The sequence below is a fragment of the Chionomys nivalis genome, chromosome 15, assembly GCF_950005125.1.
Source record: "Chionomys nivalis chromosome 15, mChiNiv1.1, whole genome shotgun sequence".
Classification (NCBI taxonomy): Eukaryota; Metazoa; Chordata; class Mammalia; order Rodentia; family Cricetidae; genus Chionomys; species Chionomys nivalis.
The window spans coordinates 854,300-872,469 of record NC_080100.1 but is presented as its reverse complement, the minus strand read 5'-3'; the positions used below and the strand labels follow the sequence as shown (position 1 = coordinate 872,469).

Below are 18,170 nucleotides of genomic sequence, written 5' to 3'. Positions count from 1 at the left end.
CAGGTACAAAGAGGCTGGGGCTTGGCAGGCTAAACCCGTCCCAGAGGCCAGTGACCTCTTGGGTGGAATTAACCTCAGGGTGCACAAAGCCCCAACGAACAGCGCCCCTGGCTAGCCATAGACCATTCCCTGGACTAGGTTAGCAGCCTGACCTGGTGAGGGCTCCACCCCACATTACCGGCGTTGTAGGGATGCTGAGCTGCAGACAGGCTGAGAGAAAGGGACCTTGATCTGTGGAGAGCTCCACGGGAGTTAGGAGAGAGAATGGGAGAACTGAAACTAAGGGCAGGGAGCCTGTGTTGTGAACAGGGATGTGGAGGGGGAGACGCAGTTCTGCGGGCGGAACTGGAGTCTCCCGGTGCTGCGGGAGGTCTGCTTCTGCGTAAAGTTCATTCGGCGGTGGCCTCTAGGGATTGGGTTTGTGGGAGCAGAATTTTTGAGGGGTACAGTGTTCCGGAGGGGTAACCCAGGGACTATGGCCTACAGGGGCGGAGATGCAGGAGGGCGGAGCCTTGAGGGGGCGGGGTCACTTGGGAAGCCGCCCCGCCCGGGGCAAACTTTTCTTGGGCCGTGGGGGCGGGCAGGTGAGATCACGTGGTGGCCGGGGCGTGCCTGGCGGACCCCGCCCCTACGCCCGAGTCCTGCGGCAGCTCCGGAGCACCGGCGTGTGGCTGCAGGGGACAGCCAAGTCTAGCGGAGCCATGCCCACGAACTTTACTGTAGTGCCGGTGGAGGCGCGCGCCGACGGCTCCGGGGACGAGGCTGCTGAGCGTACGGAGGAACCGGGGTCCCCCGAGAGTGCGGATTCTGCCTGCCCTACCTCGGGTGAGCTTGGCCGCACCTGCCGCGGGACAAAGGCAGAGAGACTGGGCCCTCCCGCCGCCGCTGGGCCGCTCGGGCTCGTAGGGTGGCAGCGGCCCGCGGCGCGTAGCGGGGTGATGGGAAGGGGTCAGGAGGGTTAGCCGGTGCTTGCCTGGCTCAGAGGAGTGACCCGGGACTTGGAGAGAATTCTTGTGCTGGTAGTTTGTTGGTCTTGTTCATTCCCGTCCCTAGAATTCACTTCCCTGCGTCTTGCTCGGGCTGCACGGGTAGCCTAAGTGTCTGTTGGCCTGGCTCGATTAGCCCTGGGGGCGCGGTCTCCACCTCTCTGTAAGGCTCGTCTGGAGCACTGAGGCTTGAGCACCGGAAGCGACTTAATCCAATAAGTGACGGGACTAGGGAGGAGTTGCAGAGCTGCTGGAGGTACCTATGGAAACGGGAAGGCCCAGGTTCCCAGGAGGCACCTGGGAGAGCTCGAAGTACAGACCCCTGAGTGGGTGGTCTCATTGACACAGAACTTCCTCTGGGCCTGTTTTGCTTTGCTCCAGACCGTCCCAGGGCGGTCGTCTAATAGATCTGACTGGGATCCCAGATTTGCCTCCACTGACCTTGTCCCAGCCAAACCTCCTTTGAGATCTTAGAGGAAGGACAGAGGCCCGCGTCTGACTGGGGAGGGGGCTGCGCTCTCTGAGCGCGGGCTTCTCTTTGCTCTTCTTTGTTCCCAGGATTCTGAGCTCTCTCTGGCACTTTCACTTTCTGCAGTGTGGGGATGGGCCTGGGAATCCATCTCCATCCCAGCTCCTAGAACCCAGCTTCCCCCTGTTGAAGACAAGTCACCTTGAACTGGCTGCTTACTCTGATTCAACTCCTCTCTAGACCTAGATCCTATCAGGCCCTTTGCTTGGGCTGTTGAGGTGAAAAGACCCATCAAAGACTCACAGCTGCAGCTGGCCTTGTGCATGCCCCACAGTCTCAGGTTGGAGAATCAGGCTCCTGGCTCTGGGTTTGGAATGGAAAGAGGGTGCAAGTCTCTTCCTTATGACTTCAAAACTTTTGCCGCCCAGTATATAGGCAGGAAAAGCTGTGCTTCCTCTGGTCACACTTTTAGGAGCCTGCAGACACAGGCTAGACATGCTGGCCAGGAAGTGGCTTAGCACAGGTTAGCCGCCTGCCCTTCTCACTCAGTGACCCTTCCCATGGGGGGGGGGCTGCTGGACTGTTCAGGCTTTCTCTGTGTAGACAAACCATGCTATCTCTCAGAGCAGCTGCCTGGCAAAAAATGTAACACCAGTTCAGAGGTGGAGGCAGAATCTAGAAAGCCTAGGGACACTGGAGGGAGGGTGGACAGCATCACAGTGGTCCTCAAGAGTGGAGCCCCAACAGTCCTTCCTGGTACCCAGTGCCCCGAGGCAGAGACAGTTCTACACATCTGCTGACATCCAGTATTAGTGTCTCAGCCGGAGGTAATTTTCGTTTTGATTCATTATATTTTTGTCCCCTCTGCTATCAGGGCCCTTAAGTGGTGCCTGAGGTCAAGACTGAGGATTCAACTTCTGGGAAGGCAGGTAACTGTTAGGACTCTTATTGCCTGCACATGTTTAGACTAACAGGAGGACAGGCCTGCACTTTTAATTGATTGTTTTGAGACGTGGTCTTCTGTAGCCTTACAAAGATGACCTTGAACTTCTGGTTCTGGTGCCTCTACCAACTGCTTGGATTACAGTAATGTGTGGCCACACCTGCTTTTTTTATTTTTTAAATATACTGCTGATTGTTATTGAACCAGGGCTTGGTACTTGCTAGCAAACATTCTACCCTCTGAGCACACATCTCCAGCCCTGTGTATGTCTTTTAATGATCCTTGATGGTCCAGGTTGAACTTAACTTGGCTGGGCTCATGTAGAACTTGTAGTTATTTCTATGAAGATGTTTTTGGAAGTTTAGCCCGCGCTGCCATGACAGGGTGAATGTGCTGTATTCTCAAGTCTGCTGGGTTTGCCCTGTTTCTAACAGGAGCTTCAGAACCTAGCCCCGGTGGTAGGAAAGGGACCTCACACTTGGTTGTTGGGAAAGTCCAGATCAGGCAGGAAGAAGGTTTTCTAAAGGTCTGTTGTGTGGATCTTAACCATGTATGTGGGCAGCAGGCCAGGGCCAGCTTGCCTGACCACAGGAGTCACCAGGGTACACTGCTGTCTTGTCCTGCCTTCTGTACAGATCCCTTGACTGTCCTTGGAAGTATTGCTTTCTGGACACGTGTGTACTGGGTGTTGCTTGTGCTAAAGTGAGTTTGGGAGACTTTATCTCATGTGCCTACACGGCTCCAAGCTACGGTGGAACTGGCGGGGCCTCGTAGGCCACCCCAGCTTACACAGCCAGCGTCTTTGGGACCAGAACGAGGGTCTGGCAAGGCCGGGTCTGTATAGGAAGTCCTTCAGCCTGTAAATACATGGCTGCCCTCTTGAGCCTCATGCATCTTCTATCCTAGGGAAGCAGATAGCATGAGGGTAGGAAGTGGACCTTTGCCTGGCCCATACAGTGGCCATCTTTACCTTCACACCACCCCCCTCCCCTTAGTGCTCTGTGACCCAGTCAGAGCCTGGGCTGGCCGTTTAGTGGCAGAAATGAAATTGGCCCTATCTTCTAGTGTGTCTAGTTAAATAGTGTTCAGATAAATATATGAGGAGCCTGCCTCCCAGCCCATATAGAGTGAAAATTGGGGAGGGGGAGGGGCAAGTGTGGAAAATGTGACACCCACATTTTTCTTCCTCCATTTTTCACCTTCTGGTTTCCACTCACAAAGGGATTGTTCTCTCAGGGCAGGGATCACACCCCTTAGCCTTTCTGCAGGACAGAAGTTGGACCTGGACTATATTTATTGTGAGATTCTTCTAGAAGCGGAAAGGGCATGTGAATTCGTGGTGTTATGTTGGAATATTTTCAGTGTGTAGGAGCAGAGAGGACACTGCGTGGGGCCAGGACACTTCCTGTCCTACCTCAGAGTGTGGAGCATTGTCAGATCTCAAGACTCTTTGGGAAACCATGTCAGGGAAGGTGAAAGGTGAGGTGTCTCAGCCCTAGGAAAGGAGTTTCCACAATGGGCTCTTGCTGGAGTTCTTGCAGGGTAATCACTACTGGTGGCCCTTCCATTCCAGGTCAGAGCTGACGTCTGCGCCGGCTTCCTTCCAGTCTGATTGCAGGTCCCCTTTCAGATTCCGTCCACGTGATTTCGTGCTCTGTGGTGACGTCATCTTAGTTACCTGGGGGACCCTGTCCACTGATACACTGAGGCAGCCTGAGTCACCTTTGGCTGGGCTGTGGATAGTGTTGTAGGTGTCCCTCAGGGCTGCTGCTGCTAGGTGGTGAAGGGCTACTCTGCCCGCTTGGCCATGGGGGTCACAGTGAGGAAATAGACTGAGCATGAGACTCCAGGCTTTGCCCCACTAGGCTAGGACAGGAACTACACCTCGTCCTGGGATTTTTCAGGAAAGGATATCACATGGGTGCTGAAGATCCAGGCGGGCTGGGGAGCATGGACTTGCACCCCATCTCGCCAGGAGTCCTTGAAGGTGGGACTGAATATGTGAGCTTAGACCCTAATACCGTCTTGTTGGGAGTTCTTCAAGGTGGCATTGAGGGTCATTTACAGAGTCAGCAGCATCTGACGTGTGCGGAATCAGAGTAGGAGGGGGAAGCATGAATTCAAACCAAAGGTGGTGCTGGAGTTACTGGTCAGTGGTAGGATGCTGGCCGGGGGCCATGGGTCTGATCCCCAGTATTGTAAGACAAGGCTGTACAAAGCAAGTAGAGGAAACAAAGGATCTCACCAAGCAGGTGCCTGCTGGGAACCCAGATGGTCGTGGGCTGTGCCCTACCTCCTGCTAACTGTATCCATGCAACAAGCCCTTCCGTTAGGAACCAGTGGTACAGGTGTCAGCACCCGCTTATCATGCCTAGCCCATGTTCATGTGTGTGAGCATGCATATGAGGGTAGAGGTTCTGGTTCCTCCCCAATAGAACCAGTATTGAGCATTGTCCTTTGCTATGGTCAGACTGCTACTAAGTGTTTGGGTGTCACTGGTGTGACCTTCAAGAGTGAGGCACCTGTGTTTGCTAAGTCTGACTCTTTCCCCAGCCATTTTTTTTTTCTTGTTTTTGTTTAAAGTGAGGACCTCCTGGGTCTGTGTCCTTTTCTGGAATGTTGCCCAGGCCTTTTGATCACTCTGCTGGGTGAATGTCTGAACTGCTCCAAGGGGTTGAAGAGACAGACAGCTTCTGTGATGAAGGGCTTTCTAATGGTCCAACATAATGCCATGCCCCTTAAAGTCAAGCAGACTTAGACTGTCTGGGAACTGGATATTGCAGTATCATTGATCCAGAAAGAACATTTACTAAGGCTGTGTCTCTGTTGGGCCTGGTGCATTCGTGTCCAGATGGATTCCCTGCCTCATCCTGGCACAGCAGGAGCCCAGTATGTTATGTGGTACAATATGTGATGGAGGGTGAGATCTGGGTATCAAGGAGATGCATGCAGGATGCTGACGTCGCCTATAGGAGCAGTGGGAGAGTGGCGGGCATGCATTCCTTTGGACACGGGGAGCAGTGAGGACCCTTGGTGGGTGATCAAGGAATGGATGTGAACCACACACCAGTTATGGTAGAGACAAGCAAGTAGTTGGCTTCCAGAAATGCAGCCTTATATATATAGCCTCAGAGGACATGTGAAAAGCCTAGGCTTAGCTTTTGATGGTGAGTCAGGGTAGCCACGGGGTGCTGAGGTGGCTGGGGGAATTCCGTAGGAAAGATGGCTTTGAGCTTGTAGGTAGAGCCCTGTGTGCAAGTGTGTGCATGCCGTAGGGGCCAAGACAACTCCAGCAGAACAGTCTGTATGAACTGTAGTGGGGAGAGGCTTGCTTCCCTTAGGAAGAAGAAGCCAGCAGTGAGTAGCATTACTGTGGCTGCTGGGCGATGCTTCCTTAGCATACTGCTTCACCTGTTTGTGCTGGGCGTGATCCTGTGGCGTTACCTGCTGTTTCTAGTACATCACAGGTGTTGTATATGTAATCTACAGCAGCCAGAGCCGCTCTGGGCGTTAGACTCTGGCTGAGTTGCAGCTAACCTAGGCAACCACAAGCCCAAACGCTGTATCACCTTCTGAACCGAAGAGAACCCCCATTTTACCTTTTGTTCTGTACTCAGCTGTGGGAGAACACTAGGAACCTTCTGTGAGGGACGTTCATGGATTTCAGGGTGATTTTCCTTTCGGTAGGCTGCCCCAAGTGTCCCTTACTTAGAGTTGTGTGGCTTGTGGTGTGGTCAGGAAGAACATTCAGAAAGAGGAGGTGCCCAGCGAGGAGGAGAGAGGTTTTGTCGAGAGCATAGAGTTTGTTACACAGAGGAGCTTTCAGCAGTGTCTGGCTTCACGGGACCTTTGTGCATCCCAGCCAGACATCTCAGACCTTAGCAGGAATTTTGACCACATCCAAAAGACCATTTGGGAGCTATCACCCTCTGTCTGCCTGGCAGTGAATGGAGTGCAGATGTCAGTGCCTCTGCCTGCTGGTTGTAAGACTTAGCAGACTCCTAGATCCAACCAGGGAGTGTCAAGGCAGGCCTGTGCTCCAGTGTTGAGGGGCAGTGACATTGGACCAGAGCCACTGCCTTCTGGTGCTTTAGACAGTGACTCCCTCTTGTCAGCTCTACAGTTGGGTGTAATGTGGGGGTCAGACACCCAGTATTGCAGCAGGGAGTTCAGCCTGCTGGACTGCCTGCAGTTCCTGTTGCTCTCCAGACTTCAAGCCCTGCCTTTGCAGGCAGAGGGCAAAGTTTGATGTTCACTGTTAAGTATTAACCATTGCTCCCAAGCTCTCTTGGTCAGGCCCTAGCCAAGTGGCCGGGTGGTGTCATTTGAAGTGACAGCTGCACTGGAGGTAGCTACTGGAGTGTGATTCCTGCTAGGCTGGGCCTTTCAGAGGGCAGACTTCCTTACCCAGAGGCTGTATAATCAGGAGTGAAAGATACTCAGGAGTAGGCACAGGTCTTGGGGCTCGAGGTGCCAGGTCCCAGTGAGCACTGACTGAGTCTCCACCAAGGTTACCACCTTCCTTTATGCAAAGGAGGAAAACTGCTCTTCACGGTAGGCTGTGAAGATAAGCCTTCCACTTCTGCTCAATAGCCGGCCCACCTTGGTGATGAGACTGCCAGCTCTCAGTCCATGTGTATGTCCATGGTGGCCAGGCCACAGGCAGGCCTAGGGTATCTAGTTTGGGGGTTCTAAGTGTGTAGTTATGGAGTTCCTGGGTCTGGGTTGCTGAATGAGCATGTCAGTTGACCTCTGGAGGTTTCTGTAGGATCATGTCCCTGCTAAGTAAGGGACTGTGCTGCTGGTGCTGGTGTCTTGGGGTCTGGGATGCCTGCAGGTGGGAGGCAAGACTGGCACCACCAGCCAGTCGCTGGGGTCCCCAGGCTGTCTCCTCCTTCTTAGATCTGTGTCCTTTAGGGTGACCATTTCTGAAGATGGCAGACGATTCTTGAACATTTCTTTATGCCTCAGTTTTCCTCACCAGGACCTGGTCTCTTACGAAGATGGCTGTGACCTCTCATCTTTTGTCCCATCCTTCTGTTGGGTCTTTGGCGCCAGCAGGCTGGGCCTGGCTTTCAGGGAGGCTCAGCAAACATCTGATGGTCACTGGGGAGAGCCGAGCACTCTGGAGGTCAGAGCAGAGAGTGCCAAGTGGCTCTTGGGTTTCCCTTTTCATTTAATGGAGGGACGTGCCCACAGTCCAGACAAGTTTGTAACTGAAGCTGTCCCCAGGAGGGTCTACTGGTGTCCTGCAGGGATGCTGATCCAGGCACGGGTCCTGTCTTCTGCTTTGTCCTTGGCCTCTCGCATGCCCCTCCTCAGCTCTGATGCTGCTCTGGCTTCTGGGGAGGGAGACTGGTGACAGGGGATTTTGGAGAGTGAGGTCACCAGAAGCTGCCTTCCTGAAGGACATGTCCTTTAGATTGAAAGTCCCAGGCCTAACTGCTACTGTTGTAACTTCTAGGTCTGTGGTCCCATAGATGCCCGATGTCCTGGGGTCTGTTTCCTCAGTGGCAGAATCTGGGGGCTCTAACTTCTTGTGGCTTTGTGTGCTGTGTATGGTGCCATGCAGATGAACAATGAGGATGTTTGTGTGCATGTGGATATGGATGATATGCACAGTAAGTGCAGTGTACACATGATTGTCACGGTGTATATATGAATGGATGAATACGTGTGTATATACGTTAGTGCACATGTCTGTGCACCTGCATGTGTATATGTGTATACTGTGTTGGAAATAGTGTAATTATGTGTGACAGGCCCTGACCGCTTGTCTGCAGAGAGACTTTTGAACAGCAGGCTGCAAAACTCTCCTGTTTTAGGTTGGTTTGAATTTCAGATTTAAAAGCCTATTGGAGGAGATGCCTACCAGGCTGCCTGCTAAGGACCTTGTAAGTGGGTATAAGGAAGGCCAATGACCTTGTGGTCCTGTTTTGGGGCTATCCCTGCCTATTTCAGGGTAGGAGATGGAACAGGCTATGCTTTGGGAAGCCTTGTCTCACTTGCTTTCTGTTCCCATGGGTCTTTTTAGTGTTCCTCTGAGAATCTTTGCTCTTCTGAACTGTGTGACGTGTGGTGCTCCTGGGTTGGGGTGAACAGGAGAGTGGGCAGCTAGTTGTGTATGTGGGTGCTAACCAAGGCTTCGGGGCTTCCAGTCCTCCTGGGCCTTGGCCTTGCTCATAAGTTTGGTTTGCCTGCTTCTGCTCAAAGCTGGACCTGCTCCCATGGAAGCGTATGGAAAGAAGTGGGGTGGCCTGCCACTCTGGAACAGTTGCCCTGAGAGGCTAGGACGCCACTCAGTGTGGGGGTGTGTTATCAGGGCCAATGCGCCTCCACCTGTTGGCCAGAACCCCCCTGCAGGTCAGCATCAGTGCAGCGTCAGCCTTGTGGAAGAAAGGGAGGCTGGGCCCGAGTGCTGAGGAAGCTCTCTAAGCCACTACAGAAGTTCCCACACTGTGGAGACTCCATCTCCTCTGAATCCTGGTGGCAAAGAGGCCAGGTGGGGCCTGAAAGTGTTGAAGGAGACTTGGGACAGGTGGGAAAGGGCAGGGCCTGTTTTCTGAAGGACTCTTTACAGCTCTCTGCTGGACCTCCCTGGCCTGGAAACCTGAGATGGGCGCCGGGGTTGGAGGAATGTGCACGGAAAATGCCGCAAGAACTAAGTGGCCCCCTTGGGCTGGAGTTGTTGTGGGTGGCTGTTTCTCAATATTTCCTTTGTTTTCTTTTTAGAAAGGGTTATTCACTCAGCCAGCAATTTGTTAGGGGTGCGAAGGCCGTCAGCCCGGGGCCTATCAGTCAGGCGAGGCTGGCTGTCAGTAGCTATGCTCCGAAGGCCGTCCCACTGACCTGGGTTTTCTAGGTTGCTGGGATTTTAGGATGCATGAAGGCTCAGAGAATCTGGAAGGCAGTCAAGGCCAGTGGTCATTCTTTAACTTTCAGGGCCCTGGGACTCTGAAACTCATTCTCACATATAACCATTTCCCAGTGCACTCACCCGGGAGGGTTTATGGCAGTGTTCTCGGCTAGGCCCTTAGGAGGCCAAAAGACACCTTTGGTTACTGGGTGGGACTCCATTTTGTTGTGGGTGCTTAGTAGCTAGTGCTGTCAGCTAAGAAGTCTGCCTCCCTCCACTTCCAAGCCTCTGTGTACAGACTGGGTTCCTCTTGACCCATGCCCCATCTCCAGTGTTGCTAAGCTGGGTAGACTTTCCGCCTACACATTGATTTCAGGAAAGGGAGGAGGCTGCTGGACTTCGCAGCCAGCTCTATTGGCTAGCCTACTCAGCTGACCAAGGGCTATGGCTCGGAGTCTCAGAGGTTGCTTTCCACCCCTCCCTTGAGGCATTGAGGGATTGGTGGTGATGCCTTGGAGCCCCGCCTCAGGAAGAATGGGGGTGGGAAGAGGGCAATGTGTTGGCTACAGTCAATGGAAGAGGCCATGCCTGGGTCACGCTGTTAAGGTCTGGCTGCCTGGGAATGGGTCTGGGGGCCTGCCAGGTTGTGCCTGGTTTCTCCCTATTAAGATACTGTTCTGCAGGGAGGAGGCAGGGAGTGGGACTTCAGCTTGCTGTCCAGGAGCAGATCCTGGGCTGAGGGCCAGCAGGGACTCTGGCCCTGCTTGTCAGTGCCTATGAAACTTGGCTGAATACCACAATTACCTGATGTTTGTCTGATGGAGAGGTTGTTTCCCATGCCCAGAGCCCTGGCCACCTCTGACCTATGCTCACACCTCTCCTACGTATATAGTTAGATTCTCTGAAGGGGCAGTGTTCCTGAAGCCTGCAGTTTGTAGCCCCTCCTCCCACGGGACTTGACTCTTGAGACTGCTGCTGCAGGAAGACATGGTGCATTTTGTCACCTGCTTGCTGAAAAGAGATGCTGCCTTTGCATGCCTTAGAGGAATCCAGTGAGACATATTTGAGAAGCTGGACCTGAGGTTGCCTCTGAGGACAAGGGTCTTTTTTTCTCATTTTATTTTTTGTTTTTAATTGATCAGTACCTTTTCCCCCCACCTTCCTCCTTTCCTCCCCTCTCTCCTTCCATCCTCCCCCTGTCCCCGAGGACAAGGACCTTAATGGGAGGGTGTTTGAAGGGCTTCTAAGTAGCAGATGGGTAGCAAATTTGCATTTTTATAGGTGAGTCACATCCAAACACAGCCTTAGGTGGCTTTTCCAGGCACTGTGCATGTGCACTCTAAAACGCGTCAGACCTCAGAGTCTATAAAGCAGAGACAGCCTATAGCTGGCCGGCATAGGCTAACATCAGGTCCCCACATAAGACGACAAAGTGCAAAACCAAGGTACAGCCTTTTCTCCAAGTTGAAACCCATCCTTGTAGCCTGTATGGTAGAGGTCAGAGTTGGCCAGAGTTTCATGCAACTTACAACGTCTTGCTGAAGCATTTGATCTGCCTGTAAGAAAACTCTGTGATCTCTGTGGGCCCAGGGCTGTGGTCTGAGCTGGGCCCACTGACCAAATGGTATTGGTTTATCACAGGAGGCCCTGGAGTGGCTTTCCTTCTGTAAAGAGCTGCAGCCTGTATGGATAGATGGGTTTGTGGGCACTGTCAGACCTTGTGTGGTGAGGAGAGGAGCCAGTGACAGTGGCCAAGCCCCTTCATGTCATAAACAGGATGCCTAGAAACCCTGACCATCTACGTCAGCAACAGGGTGTTTCATCAGATGGATCTCATAAGTCCTTGGGGTTCCAAGGTTGACAGGTTGTTGCAGTGGCTGGTCAGGAGCTGGGGCTTGGGTGCTGGGCAGGAATGATACACTCCAGCCTGACCTCATGACAGAATTGGGAGTCTGTGCTGGAACTAGTTATCACTAAAGAGCCATGATTCTGGAGGGTGTCTACCCACTGAAGCCTAGGGTTCTGTGGGTTTCCATTGATGTTTTACCTACATGTATGTGTGTCTGTTCCCATGGAAGCCAGAAGAGGGCATTGAATGTTTGGAACTGGTGTTACAGATGGTTGTAAGTCACCTGTGGGTTCTGGGAATTGAACCCTGGAAGAGTAGAATGTCCTCTTGATCCTGTCCTGAGGATATCTAGTCCTAAGCTGTGATAGTTTCTCACACTCATTTCTGATAACCTGACAGGCCTGGGAGTGAAGAGGGATCCTGGAGAGTTCCCTTTGTGGGATCATGTCACATTCCCCGCCTGGGTCTGTGTCTGGGGAGGAAGGATTCAGGGGATGAGTGCTTGTCTTCATTCCCTTCATCTCGGTGGTTCCAGTCTTGATCGCTGAGTACCTATGTCTAAAGCCCCTCTCTACACTGTCTCCACTCTAGGAAGCTCTCAGAGAGTTGGCTGCCCCATCTCTTCTCTGACTCATCCACAGTTAGCCTCTTTAGCCTTGGGTTTGTTGTAGTTGTTTTCAGCAGATGACATGAGACTTACGGATACTCATCTGGTATTCTGTCCTTCTCTGGGTTCTGTTCAGGCCAGCTGCCCCTGGGATGGTCCTTTGCTGCTGAGGCATCAGCTGGTAGCTTGTAGTTATTACACAGGACAGGCTTTGGTTGACAAATGGGACATTGAGGAATTCTAGAGTTACGAGCTGCTGAGCTGCCTGAGACCTTTACACATGCATCTTAAAGGCCACAGGATACAGATGTCAGAAAGCAGCTGCGTGTGGTACAAGAGAGACACGATACCTCCTGTTTGGAACCGCAGTTGTATCTAAGAGTCTGGCTGACTTCCCTTGGTTTTGAGGTTTGTTGTTTCTGCAGTTGACTCTGAACTAGTTTTAGATGTGATGTTGCCAGGGTAGGCATCAGCTCATCTGGAAGGCTTGACAGACAGACGTGCATGCCTTCATGAGGATCCTCCATGAGGAACCACCCTCTACTCTAAAAGCAAATGCCCTCAGTACCTTAGGTCCTCTCTTCTATGTCCCAAGCCCTATGCGTCTGTGGACTCAGACTCTGGGGGCTTGCGGCAGACACAAGATGACAGCTGAGCCACTTTTCTGTTGTTTGCTGGTAGGAGAGGAGTGCACCCGTAGCTCACTTGTTCTAGTTTAGGTTTTATGGCTGAAGATCCTTGTCTTAAGATCTTGTTTGTTGTTGTTTTTTTGTTTTGGTGAGCTAGGGACTCTCTACTTAATTGGGTTGTCCTGAAACTTGCTGTAGACCAGGCTGACCTTGAACCCACAAGGATCAGCCTGCCTCTGTGATAGGATTAAAGGTGTGTGCCAATACTACCAGGCTTTGTCTTATTTCTTAATAACAAAAGCAGCTGGTAGAGATAATCACTGTGAGAAGAAAAGAGATGCAGAATGACTTGTCTGCATCTCTGTCCCCCATCATCCACCCTTGCAGACCCAAGGTTATCTCTAAGTGGTGCCGTTCTGTCTCCCCATTTTGCATTTAGAGGGAGTGCATGGCTTTGTAATTTTCTAAATGTTGATGCATCTCAGCTGGGGAGGGTCTGGGCTCAGCCTGCCCTGACTTCCAAGTGAGCTCTTTCTAGTTGTTCTGCCATGAAGTGGGAGGCCATTGCCACCTGGGTGTGAAATGAACAGATTTTTAAAAGTATTTCTGAAAATGAGGGAAGTTAATCACTTTTTATCCGTAAGTGTGGAGGTTCATCAGAAATGAGTTTGTCTTCTGATTGCAGAAGAAAGGCTGACTTTGTTAGAGAGTTAGCCTTGTGGTCTTGTGACCTGGCCACATCTTACCCACAGGTGGAGAGAGTCTGTCTTCCTGGCTTCTTTCTCCCTGCAGAGTACCGGTGCCTCGGGTTTTCTCCCAGCTGGGGGTGAAGCCTGTGTTATGTGCTTGGCTGGCAGCGGATGCCCACCCTATTATCCATTCCTCATCATGCCATCCCTCTGCCTAGGATGCTTCTAGTTGTTATGAATGAGTAGTCTGAGAGAGAGGACACCTCAGGTGAGCTGCTTTGCCCTGGTGCTCAACAGTTTTCAGTTCTAGTATAACCCAGAACCCTCAGTGCAGCTCAAGGCCTGGCAGATGCTGGTATAGGAGCATAGGGTGGGGATAGTGAGGGGCTTGTCTTACCTGTGCCCTCTCCCTCCGTCAGCAACACTGTCGTCAAAGCCTCTGTGTGTGCGCAGAAGGCCTGGTGACTCCTGAGCTCGCTTGCGCGTGCTCGCGCACTCTCTCTCTCTCTCTCTCTCGCTCTCTCGCTCTCTCGCTCTCTCGCTCTCTCGCTCTCGCTCTCTCGCTCTCTCGCTCTCGCTCTCTCGCTCGCTCTCTCTCGTTCTCTTTCTCTCGTGCTCTCTCTCTCTCTCTCTCGTGTGCTCTTCTCTCTCTCTCTCTCTCTCTCTCTCTCTCCTCTCTCTCTCTCTCTCTCTCTCTCTCTCTCTCTCTCTCTCGTGCGCTCGCTCTGTGTGTGTGTGTGTTTAAGTTGAGGTTTCCTTGTGTAGACTTTATAACATACTCAAAAGTATGGTTCAGATTTAAGTCTTATTTAGATATAAAAGTCATTAGGGAAGATCTGAAAATTAGCAATCATCTAGGTAATAAAATGGATCCTGGTATTTTCATGTAAATACAGGTAGACTTCTCAAATGGAAGTGTTTGATTCTTAATTATCTCTTGACTCTGGGGGAATTCAGCAGGGAAGACTCTTGGATGCCCTCTCAATGCCCAATAAACACTCCCCATTTATTTGGTTCAGGTGTGACCCCAGCTGATAGTCTCCCTGAATGTGCCCAGCCAGAGTTCTCTGGAGCCATGTGCATGGGCATTGATGATGGGGTGTGTCTTTTAACAAAACTGGTATGAGGCTTGGAGACTAGAGAGAATGCTGTGGTTGATCGCAAGCTTACAAGTCTTCAGTGCAGCCCCAACTGGAGGAATTTACTGAAATTCTGATGATGTCTTTTGCTGTTTTTTTTTTGGGGGGGGCATGTTGTGTTGTGCATTCATACATTACTTTGATGAGCAATAAAATGAAAACGCAGAGGTACAGAAGCTACATAGTATGAGCCACCACAGCCTCAGCAAGTCAGGTTGAGACTGTCACATTGACCCCAGTCTCCCAGCCTTTGTTTGTGTCCTTACATTGTCTTCCAGCGTTAGCAGGCTTGGCCATGCTATACAGTCGTCCATTGAGCAGGTTTGAATGACATCTGTCCCTCAGCTTCCCAAGTGTGGTGCCACCTCATTAGTGCAGGGCACTAGTGCCCCCCTCTCCTGGGAGTATTTGCTCAGTCTGTGGGAGTGATGTTTCCTTAGATGAGCGATCGTTGCTGTATCTGTGTATCTGGGCAAAGGGTCAGATAAGTTTCTTGAGGACACCAGCTACGACTGCTCGTTTGGCATTATGACTGCACTTTGTGAGAGACCCAGGCAGGTGACTCCTATGCTCAGGTCATGGGTGCAGGCTGGAGGAATGGTTTCTGAATAGCTCCTGCCCTCTGTGTCCTTCCTTATCGTCCCCTCTTCCCTGGAGACTAGCAACGTGAGCTGAGCTGGAGGGGAGCAGCAGAAACTTTTCTCAAGGTCATGAGCTTGAGCTGGCTCCATCTGAGCATCTAAGGTAGAATTGAAACCCTGTCTCCTACCCTCTGGAGGGTAGTCGGGCTTTGAGTCAAACCCTGGTCCTCTCTGTCCTCAGAGCTTGTGACACCAGGGCCTGCTGCATGTGCTACATTTGCGTTCCCTGCTTTTGTTTATTTCCCAAACAGGTTCTTACTATGTAGCCATGGCTGGACTGCAACTTGCAACTATGTAGACCAGGCTGGCAACTATGTAGACCAGGCTGGCTTGTAACTCACAGAGCTTTTATCTGCCTCTGCCTCCTCAATACTGGGATTAAGGCCACCACATTTGGCTTCTTTAACCCTGGTATTAACTTCTTTCCAGACATCAGAAAAATTGTAAGAACACAACGAAATCTCTCCATTGCTTGGCCTCTCCTCATGGGGCATTTTCCCAAGTTGAAGTATTCTTTGTCTTTTCCTTCCTCTGCATCTGTCTTTCACACACAGATTTGTTCTTAAACTAAACTGCTTGAGAGCATGCAGAGACTGTGAGGCCCTTTTGGGGGGATATACTTTTCCCCCAAAGCACATTTTCTTTCAGAATCTCTGTATGTAGCCGTTACCAGATAAAAGAATTAGCGTTCACATGACAAAGATCTTATTTGAGTTTTCACTAGGTCGTAGCCTTGTGATATCACCACAGAAAACCTTCATTCCTGTCTTATTCTAGAATTTTCCTGTCTTGCCTCTGCTTTCTAGGCAGTAGAAACAGCAGGCTTGTGTCTGTGGACCCTACAGTCTGGATAGTGGCGTGGTGGGGACACCCCACTGACGATGCATAAAATCAGGAGTGCTTATTGTCCATGTGTCCTTTACTGTGATGTGGTGGCTGCGACCCCTAGATGACTCAGCTTGGCCTGCCCCGCTAGGCTATGTGCCCCCCCCCATTGCCTCCCAGCCACAGGTTCCAAAGCAGTCTCTTCTTCTAGCCTGACTATTTCTGTACACCAAGGTATTGCAGCTGGTCGCCATGGCTTGTGTGGTCCTCAGATGTCTGTGTCTGTGTGTGCTCCAATGCCTAGATGGCCTTGGAAGTGGTCACAGGAGACTATCCAGATGGTGCCTATTGCTTTTGGATTGTGCCACTGACATTTTCTGGCTACTTTTAGTCTCAGCATCCATCCCCCTGCTTTAGCGCTGTAGTTGACAGCTCTCCTGAGATGGTGTGTGGAAAGTGAGCTAGAGGGCCCTGCGTCTCGGCCTGTTAGCTGACATAGCTAGGGAACTGCACATGTGCATGCATGTGGTAACATGTACACACACTATGAAAAGTCCAGAGTTTCCGCTCATACTTCAGTTTTTATCACACATCTGCGTCTCCTCCCTGATGGGGAGAAACGGGTCTCCACTGTCCATAGTATACTTGGGTGCTTGCTAAGTTTATATCACATTTATCAGAAGACATGGGGTGCTGTTCTAGAATGGTTCTTTAAGGATGAGGCTTCTGTGTTTGGTTATAGTGTTTCAGGGTGGTCAGCATAATATGTGGGTTCAACGTTAGGTTATACTTCTTTCCTTTGGGGCAGTTGTGTTTATTTATGCCCACTCTCTCATGCAGAGAGCAGAGTCTCATCCAGAAGTGTAATCTCTCATCTGGCAGGGCTTGACAAAGTATGCGTAGCTTGTGGAACCATTTCTTGTCCTCTTAGCTGGAACCCTGTAGTGTGTGGGAAAAGTGAGCCTGCCTGCCATCTAGGTGTATGCTGGCAGTTCTCTTCCTTGAGGGTGGCCCCATTTCAGAGTATCTCTGTGTTTCACTAGTATATCTGTCTCTGTTTTGACTCCTCAGACAGCTCCATGGTGGTCAGGGTACAGAGAAGTACATGTAGTGTCCTCCCCGCCACACCTGATAATTTTTAGAGCTTACCCAGTGTCCCATCTGGCATCCAGCATGCAGAAGTCTAGTGTGCTTAGTGGCTTTGGGAAGAGGTTTGGAGTACATCTCCTATCAAGTCCCTTGGCCCTGAATATCCTTCCTTCCAGGAACATCAGTGGGTTCTAAGCTGCCAGTAGGAGTGTTGTATGTTTATTTGGGTGACCATAGCTGCTAGATGGCAGAAGATACCTTAGCTTGCACATCACTTTCCCTTTTGAGGGGACCCTGGTTTGACTGGGGAGGAGCCACTCTGGGGAGGGAGATATATGTTGATTGAAGTTTGCATGTTTCTGAGAATGACATCATGGGAGCTGTGATCAGGGACCCCATGTCTGGTGCCTTGCCTGGTGTTATGTGCTCCTATGGGAAGGGGGCCCATGTGGGAACAGAGTGAGCTAGGGAAGGTTCTACCCTCCCTCTATTGTGGAGACCTGGTTCTCCTGGGCTTCCCAGCATCTCTCGCTACAAGTCCAGTATTATGAACTCCGTTTCAGTGAGTCCAGTACCTACCTTACATTTCCAGTTCTGTTCCTAGGGTGTATGGCCTGGCTCTATGCCCTCTTTCTGGCCCTTTACTGGCAGCCCATACAGAGAAGTCATAGTAGGAAGTTGTGGGATGGAGTTTTGGGAGTCAGTCATTCAGAAGATTTGAGCTACACTGGTCTCTTCTCTCCTGGCCAGAGTCTCTTAACACCTGGTGAACTTCTACCTTGCCGTGATCCACCTCCCCTGTGTCCTTTGGTGGTCCTTCATCTGTCCGTTGACTGTCTTGTGTCTTCTACATGTAAGATTTGAAGCTGGTGAGATGAGGAGACCCCACACCTGGGAATACTTGAGAGTACAGGTTCTTGCCTCCAGTGGAAGGGGGCTGATTTACCTGATGCTGGCCTGGTGTCTGTGTGGTGGTGGCAGGTTATGAGTTTGTTGGGTACCCAGGGAGGTTGTGCTTCGGCTTATAAGCGTTCACTTGTGTGACAGGCTCTGCATGGTTATGGTTGTGCTAGGGTGAGCATGGATGCATAGGTCGATTCACAGACCTCCCTCTGCCCCCAGCTTCCTAGTGATCTAGTAGAGGACCAGCCGGTCATGCTTTCAGCTTCAGTCCATGGTGGGCCATACAGTCCTATCTCCTCCTGCTTGCTCTGAGGTCCTGATGTGAGCGGAACTTGAAGGGTGTGAGGTCCCCACGAGACTGGATAGTGTGCCCAGAACACACAGGGTATGCAGGCCTGCTCTCTGGGTGGGACTGTGCCTTGCTATTTATATCCCTGTGTCCCCAGAGCTCCTGTCCTGTCGGACACTGCGGACAGGTGTAGTGTGGCTGTATCCTCAGCTGTCTGCTGCCCCAGAATTCTCTGCAGAGGACCGTCATCATAGTC

At 51.5% G+C, this 18,170-nt stretch overlaps 1 protein-coding gene across 1 annotated transcript in view; it reads left to right on the top strand.

The window, feature by feature from the left end:
• The first annotated feature begins 650 nt into the window (after positions 1-650).
• The window catches only part of Slc12a7 (solute carrier family 12 member 7), a 54,984-nt gene continuing 37,464 nt past the window's right edge, over positions 651-18,170 (top strand). The window contains exon 1 of the mRNA XM_057789813.1: positions 651-825. Within this exon, the coding sequence (XP_057645796.1) occupies positions 702-825 (124 nt within the window). The 5' untranslated portion in view covers positions 651-701. The remainder of the gene's footprint in view (positions 826-18,170) is intronic.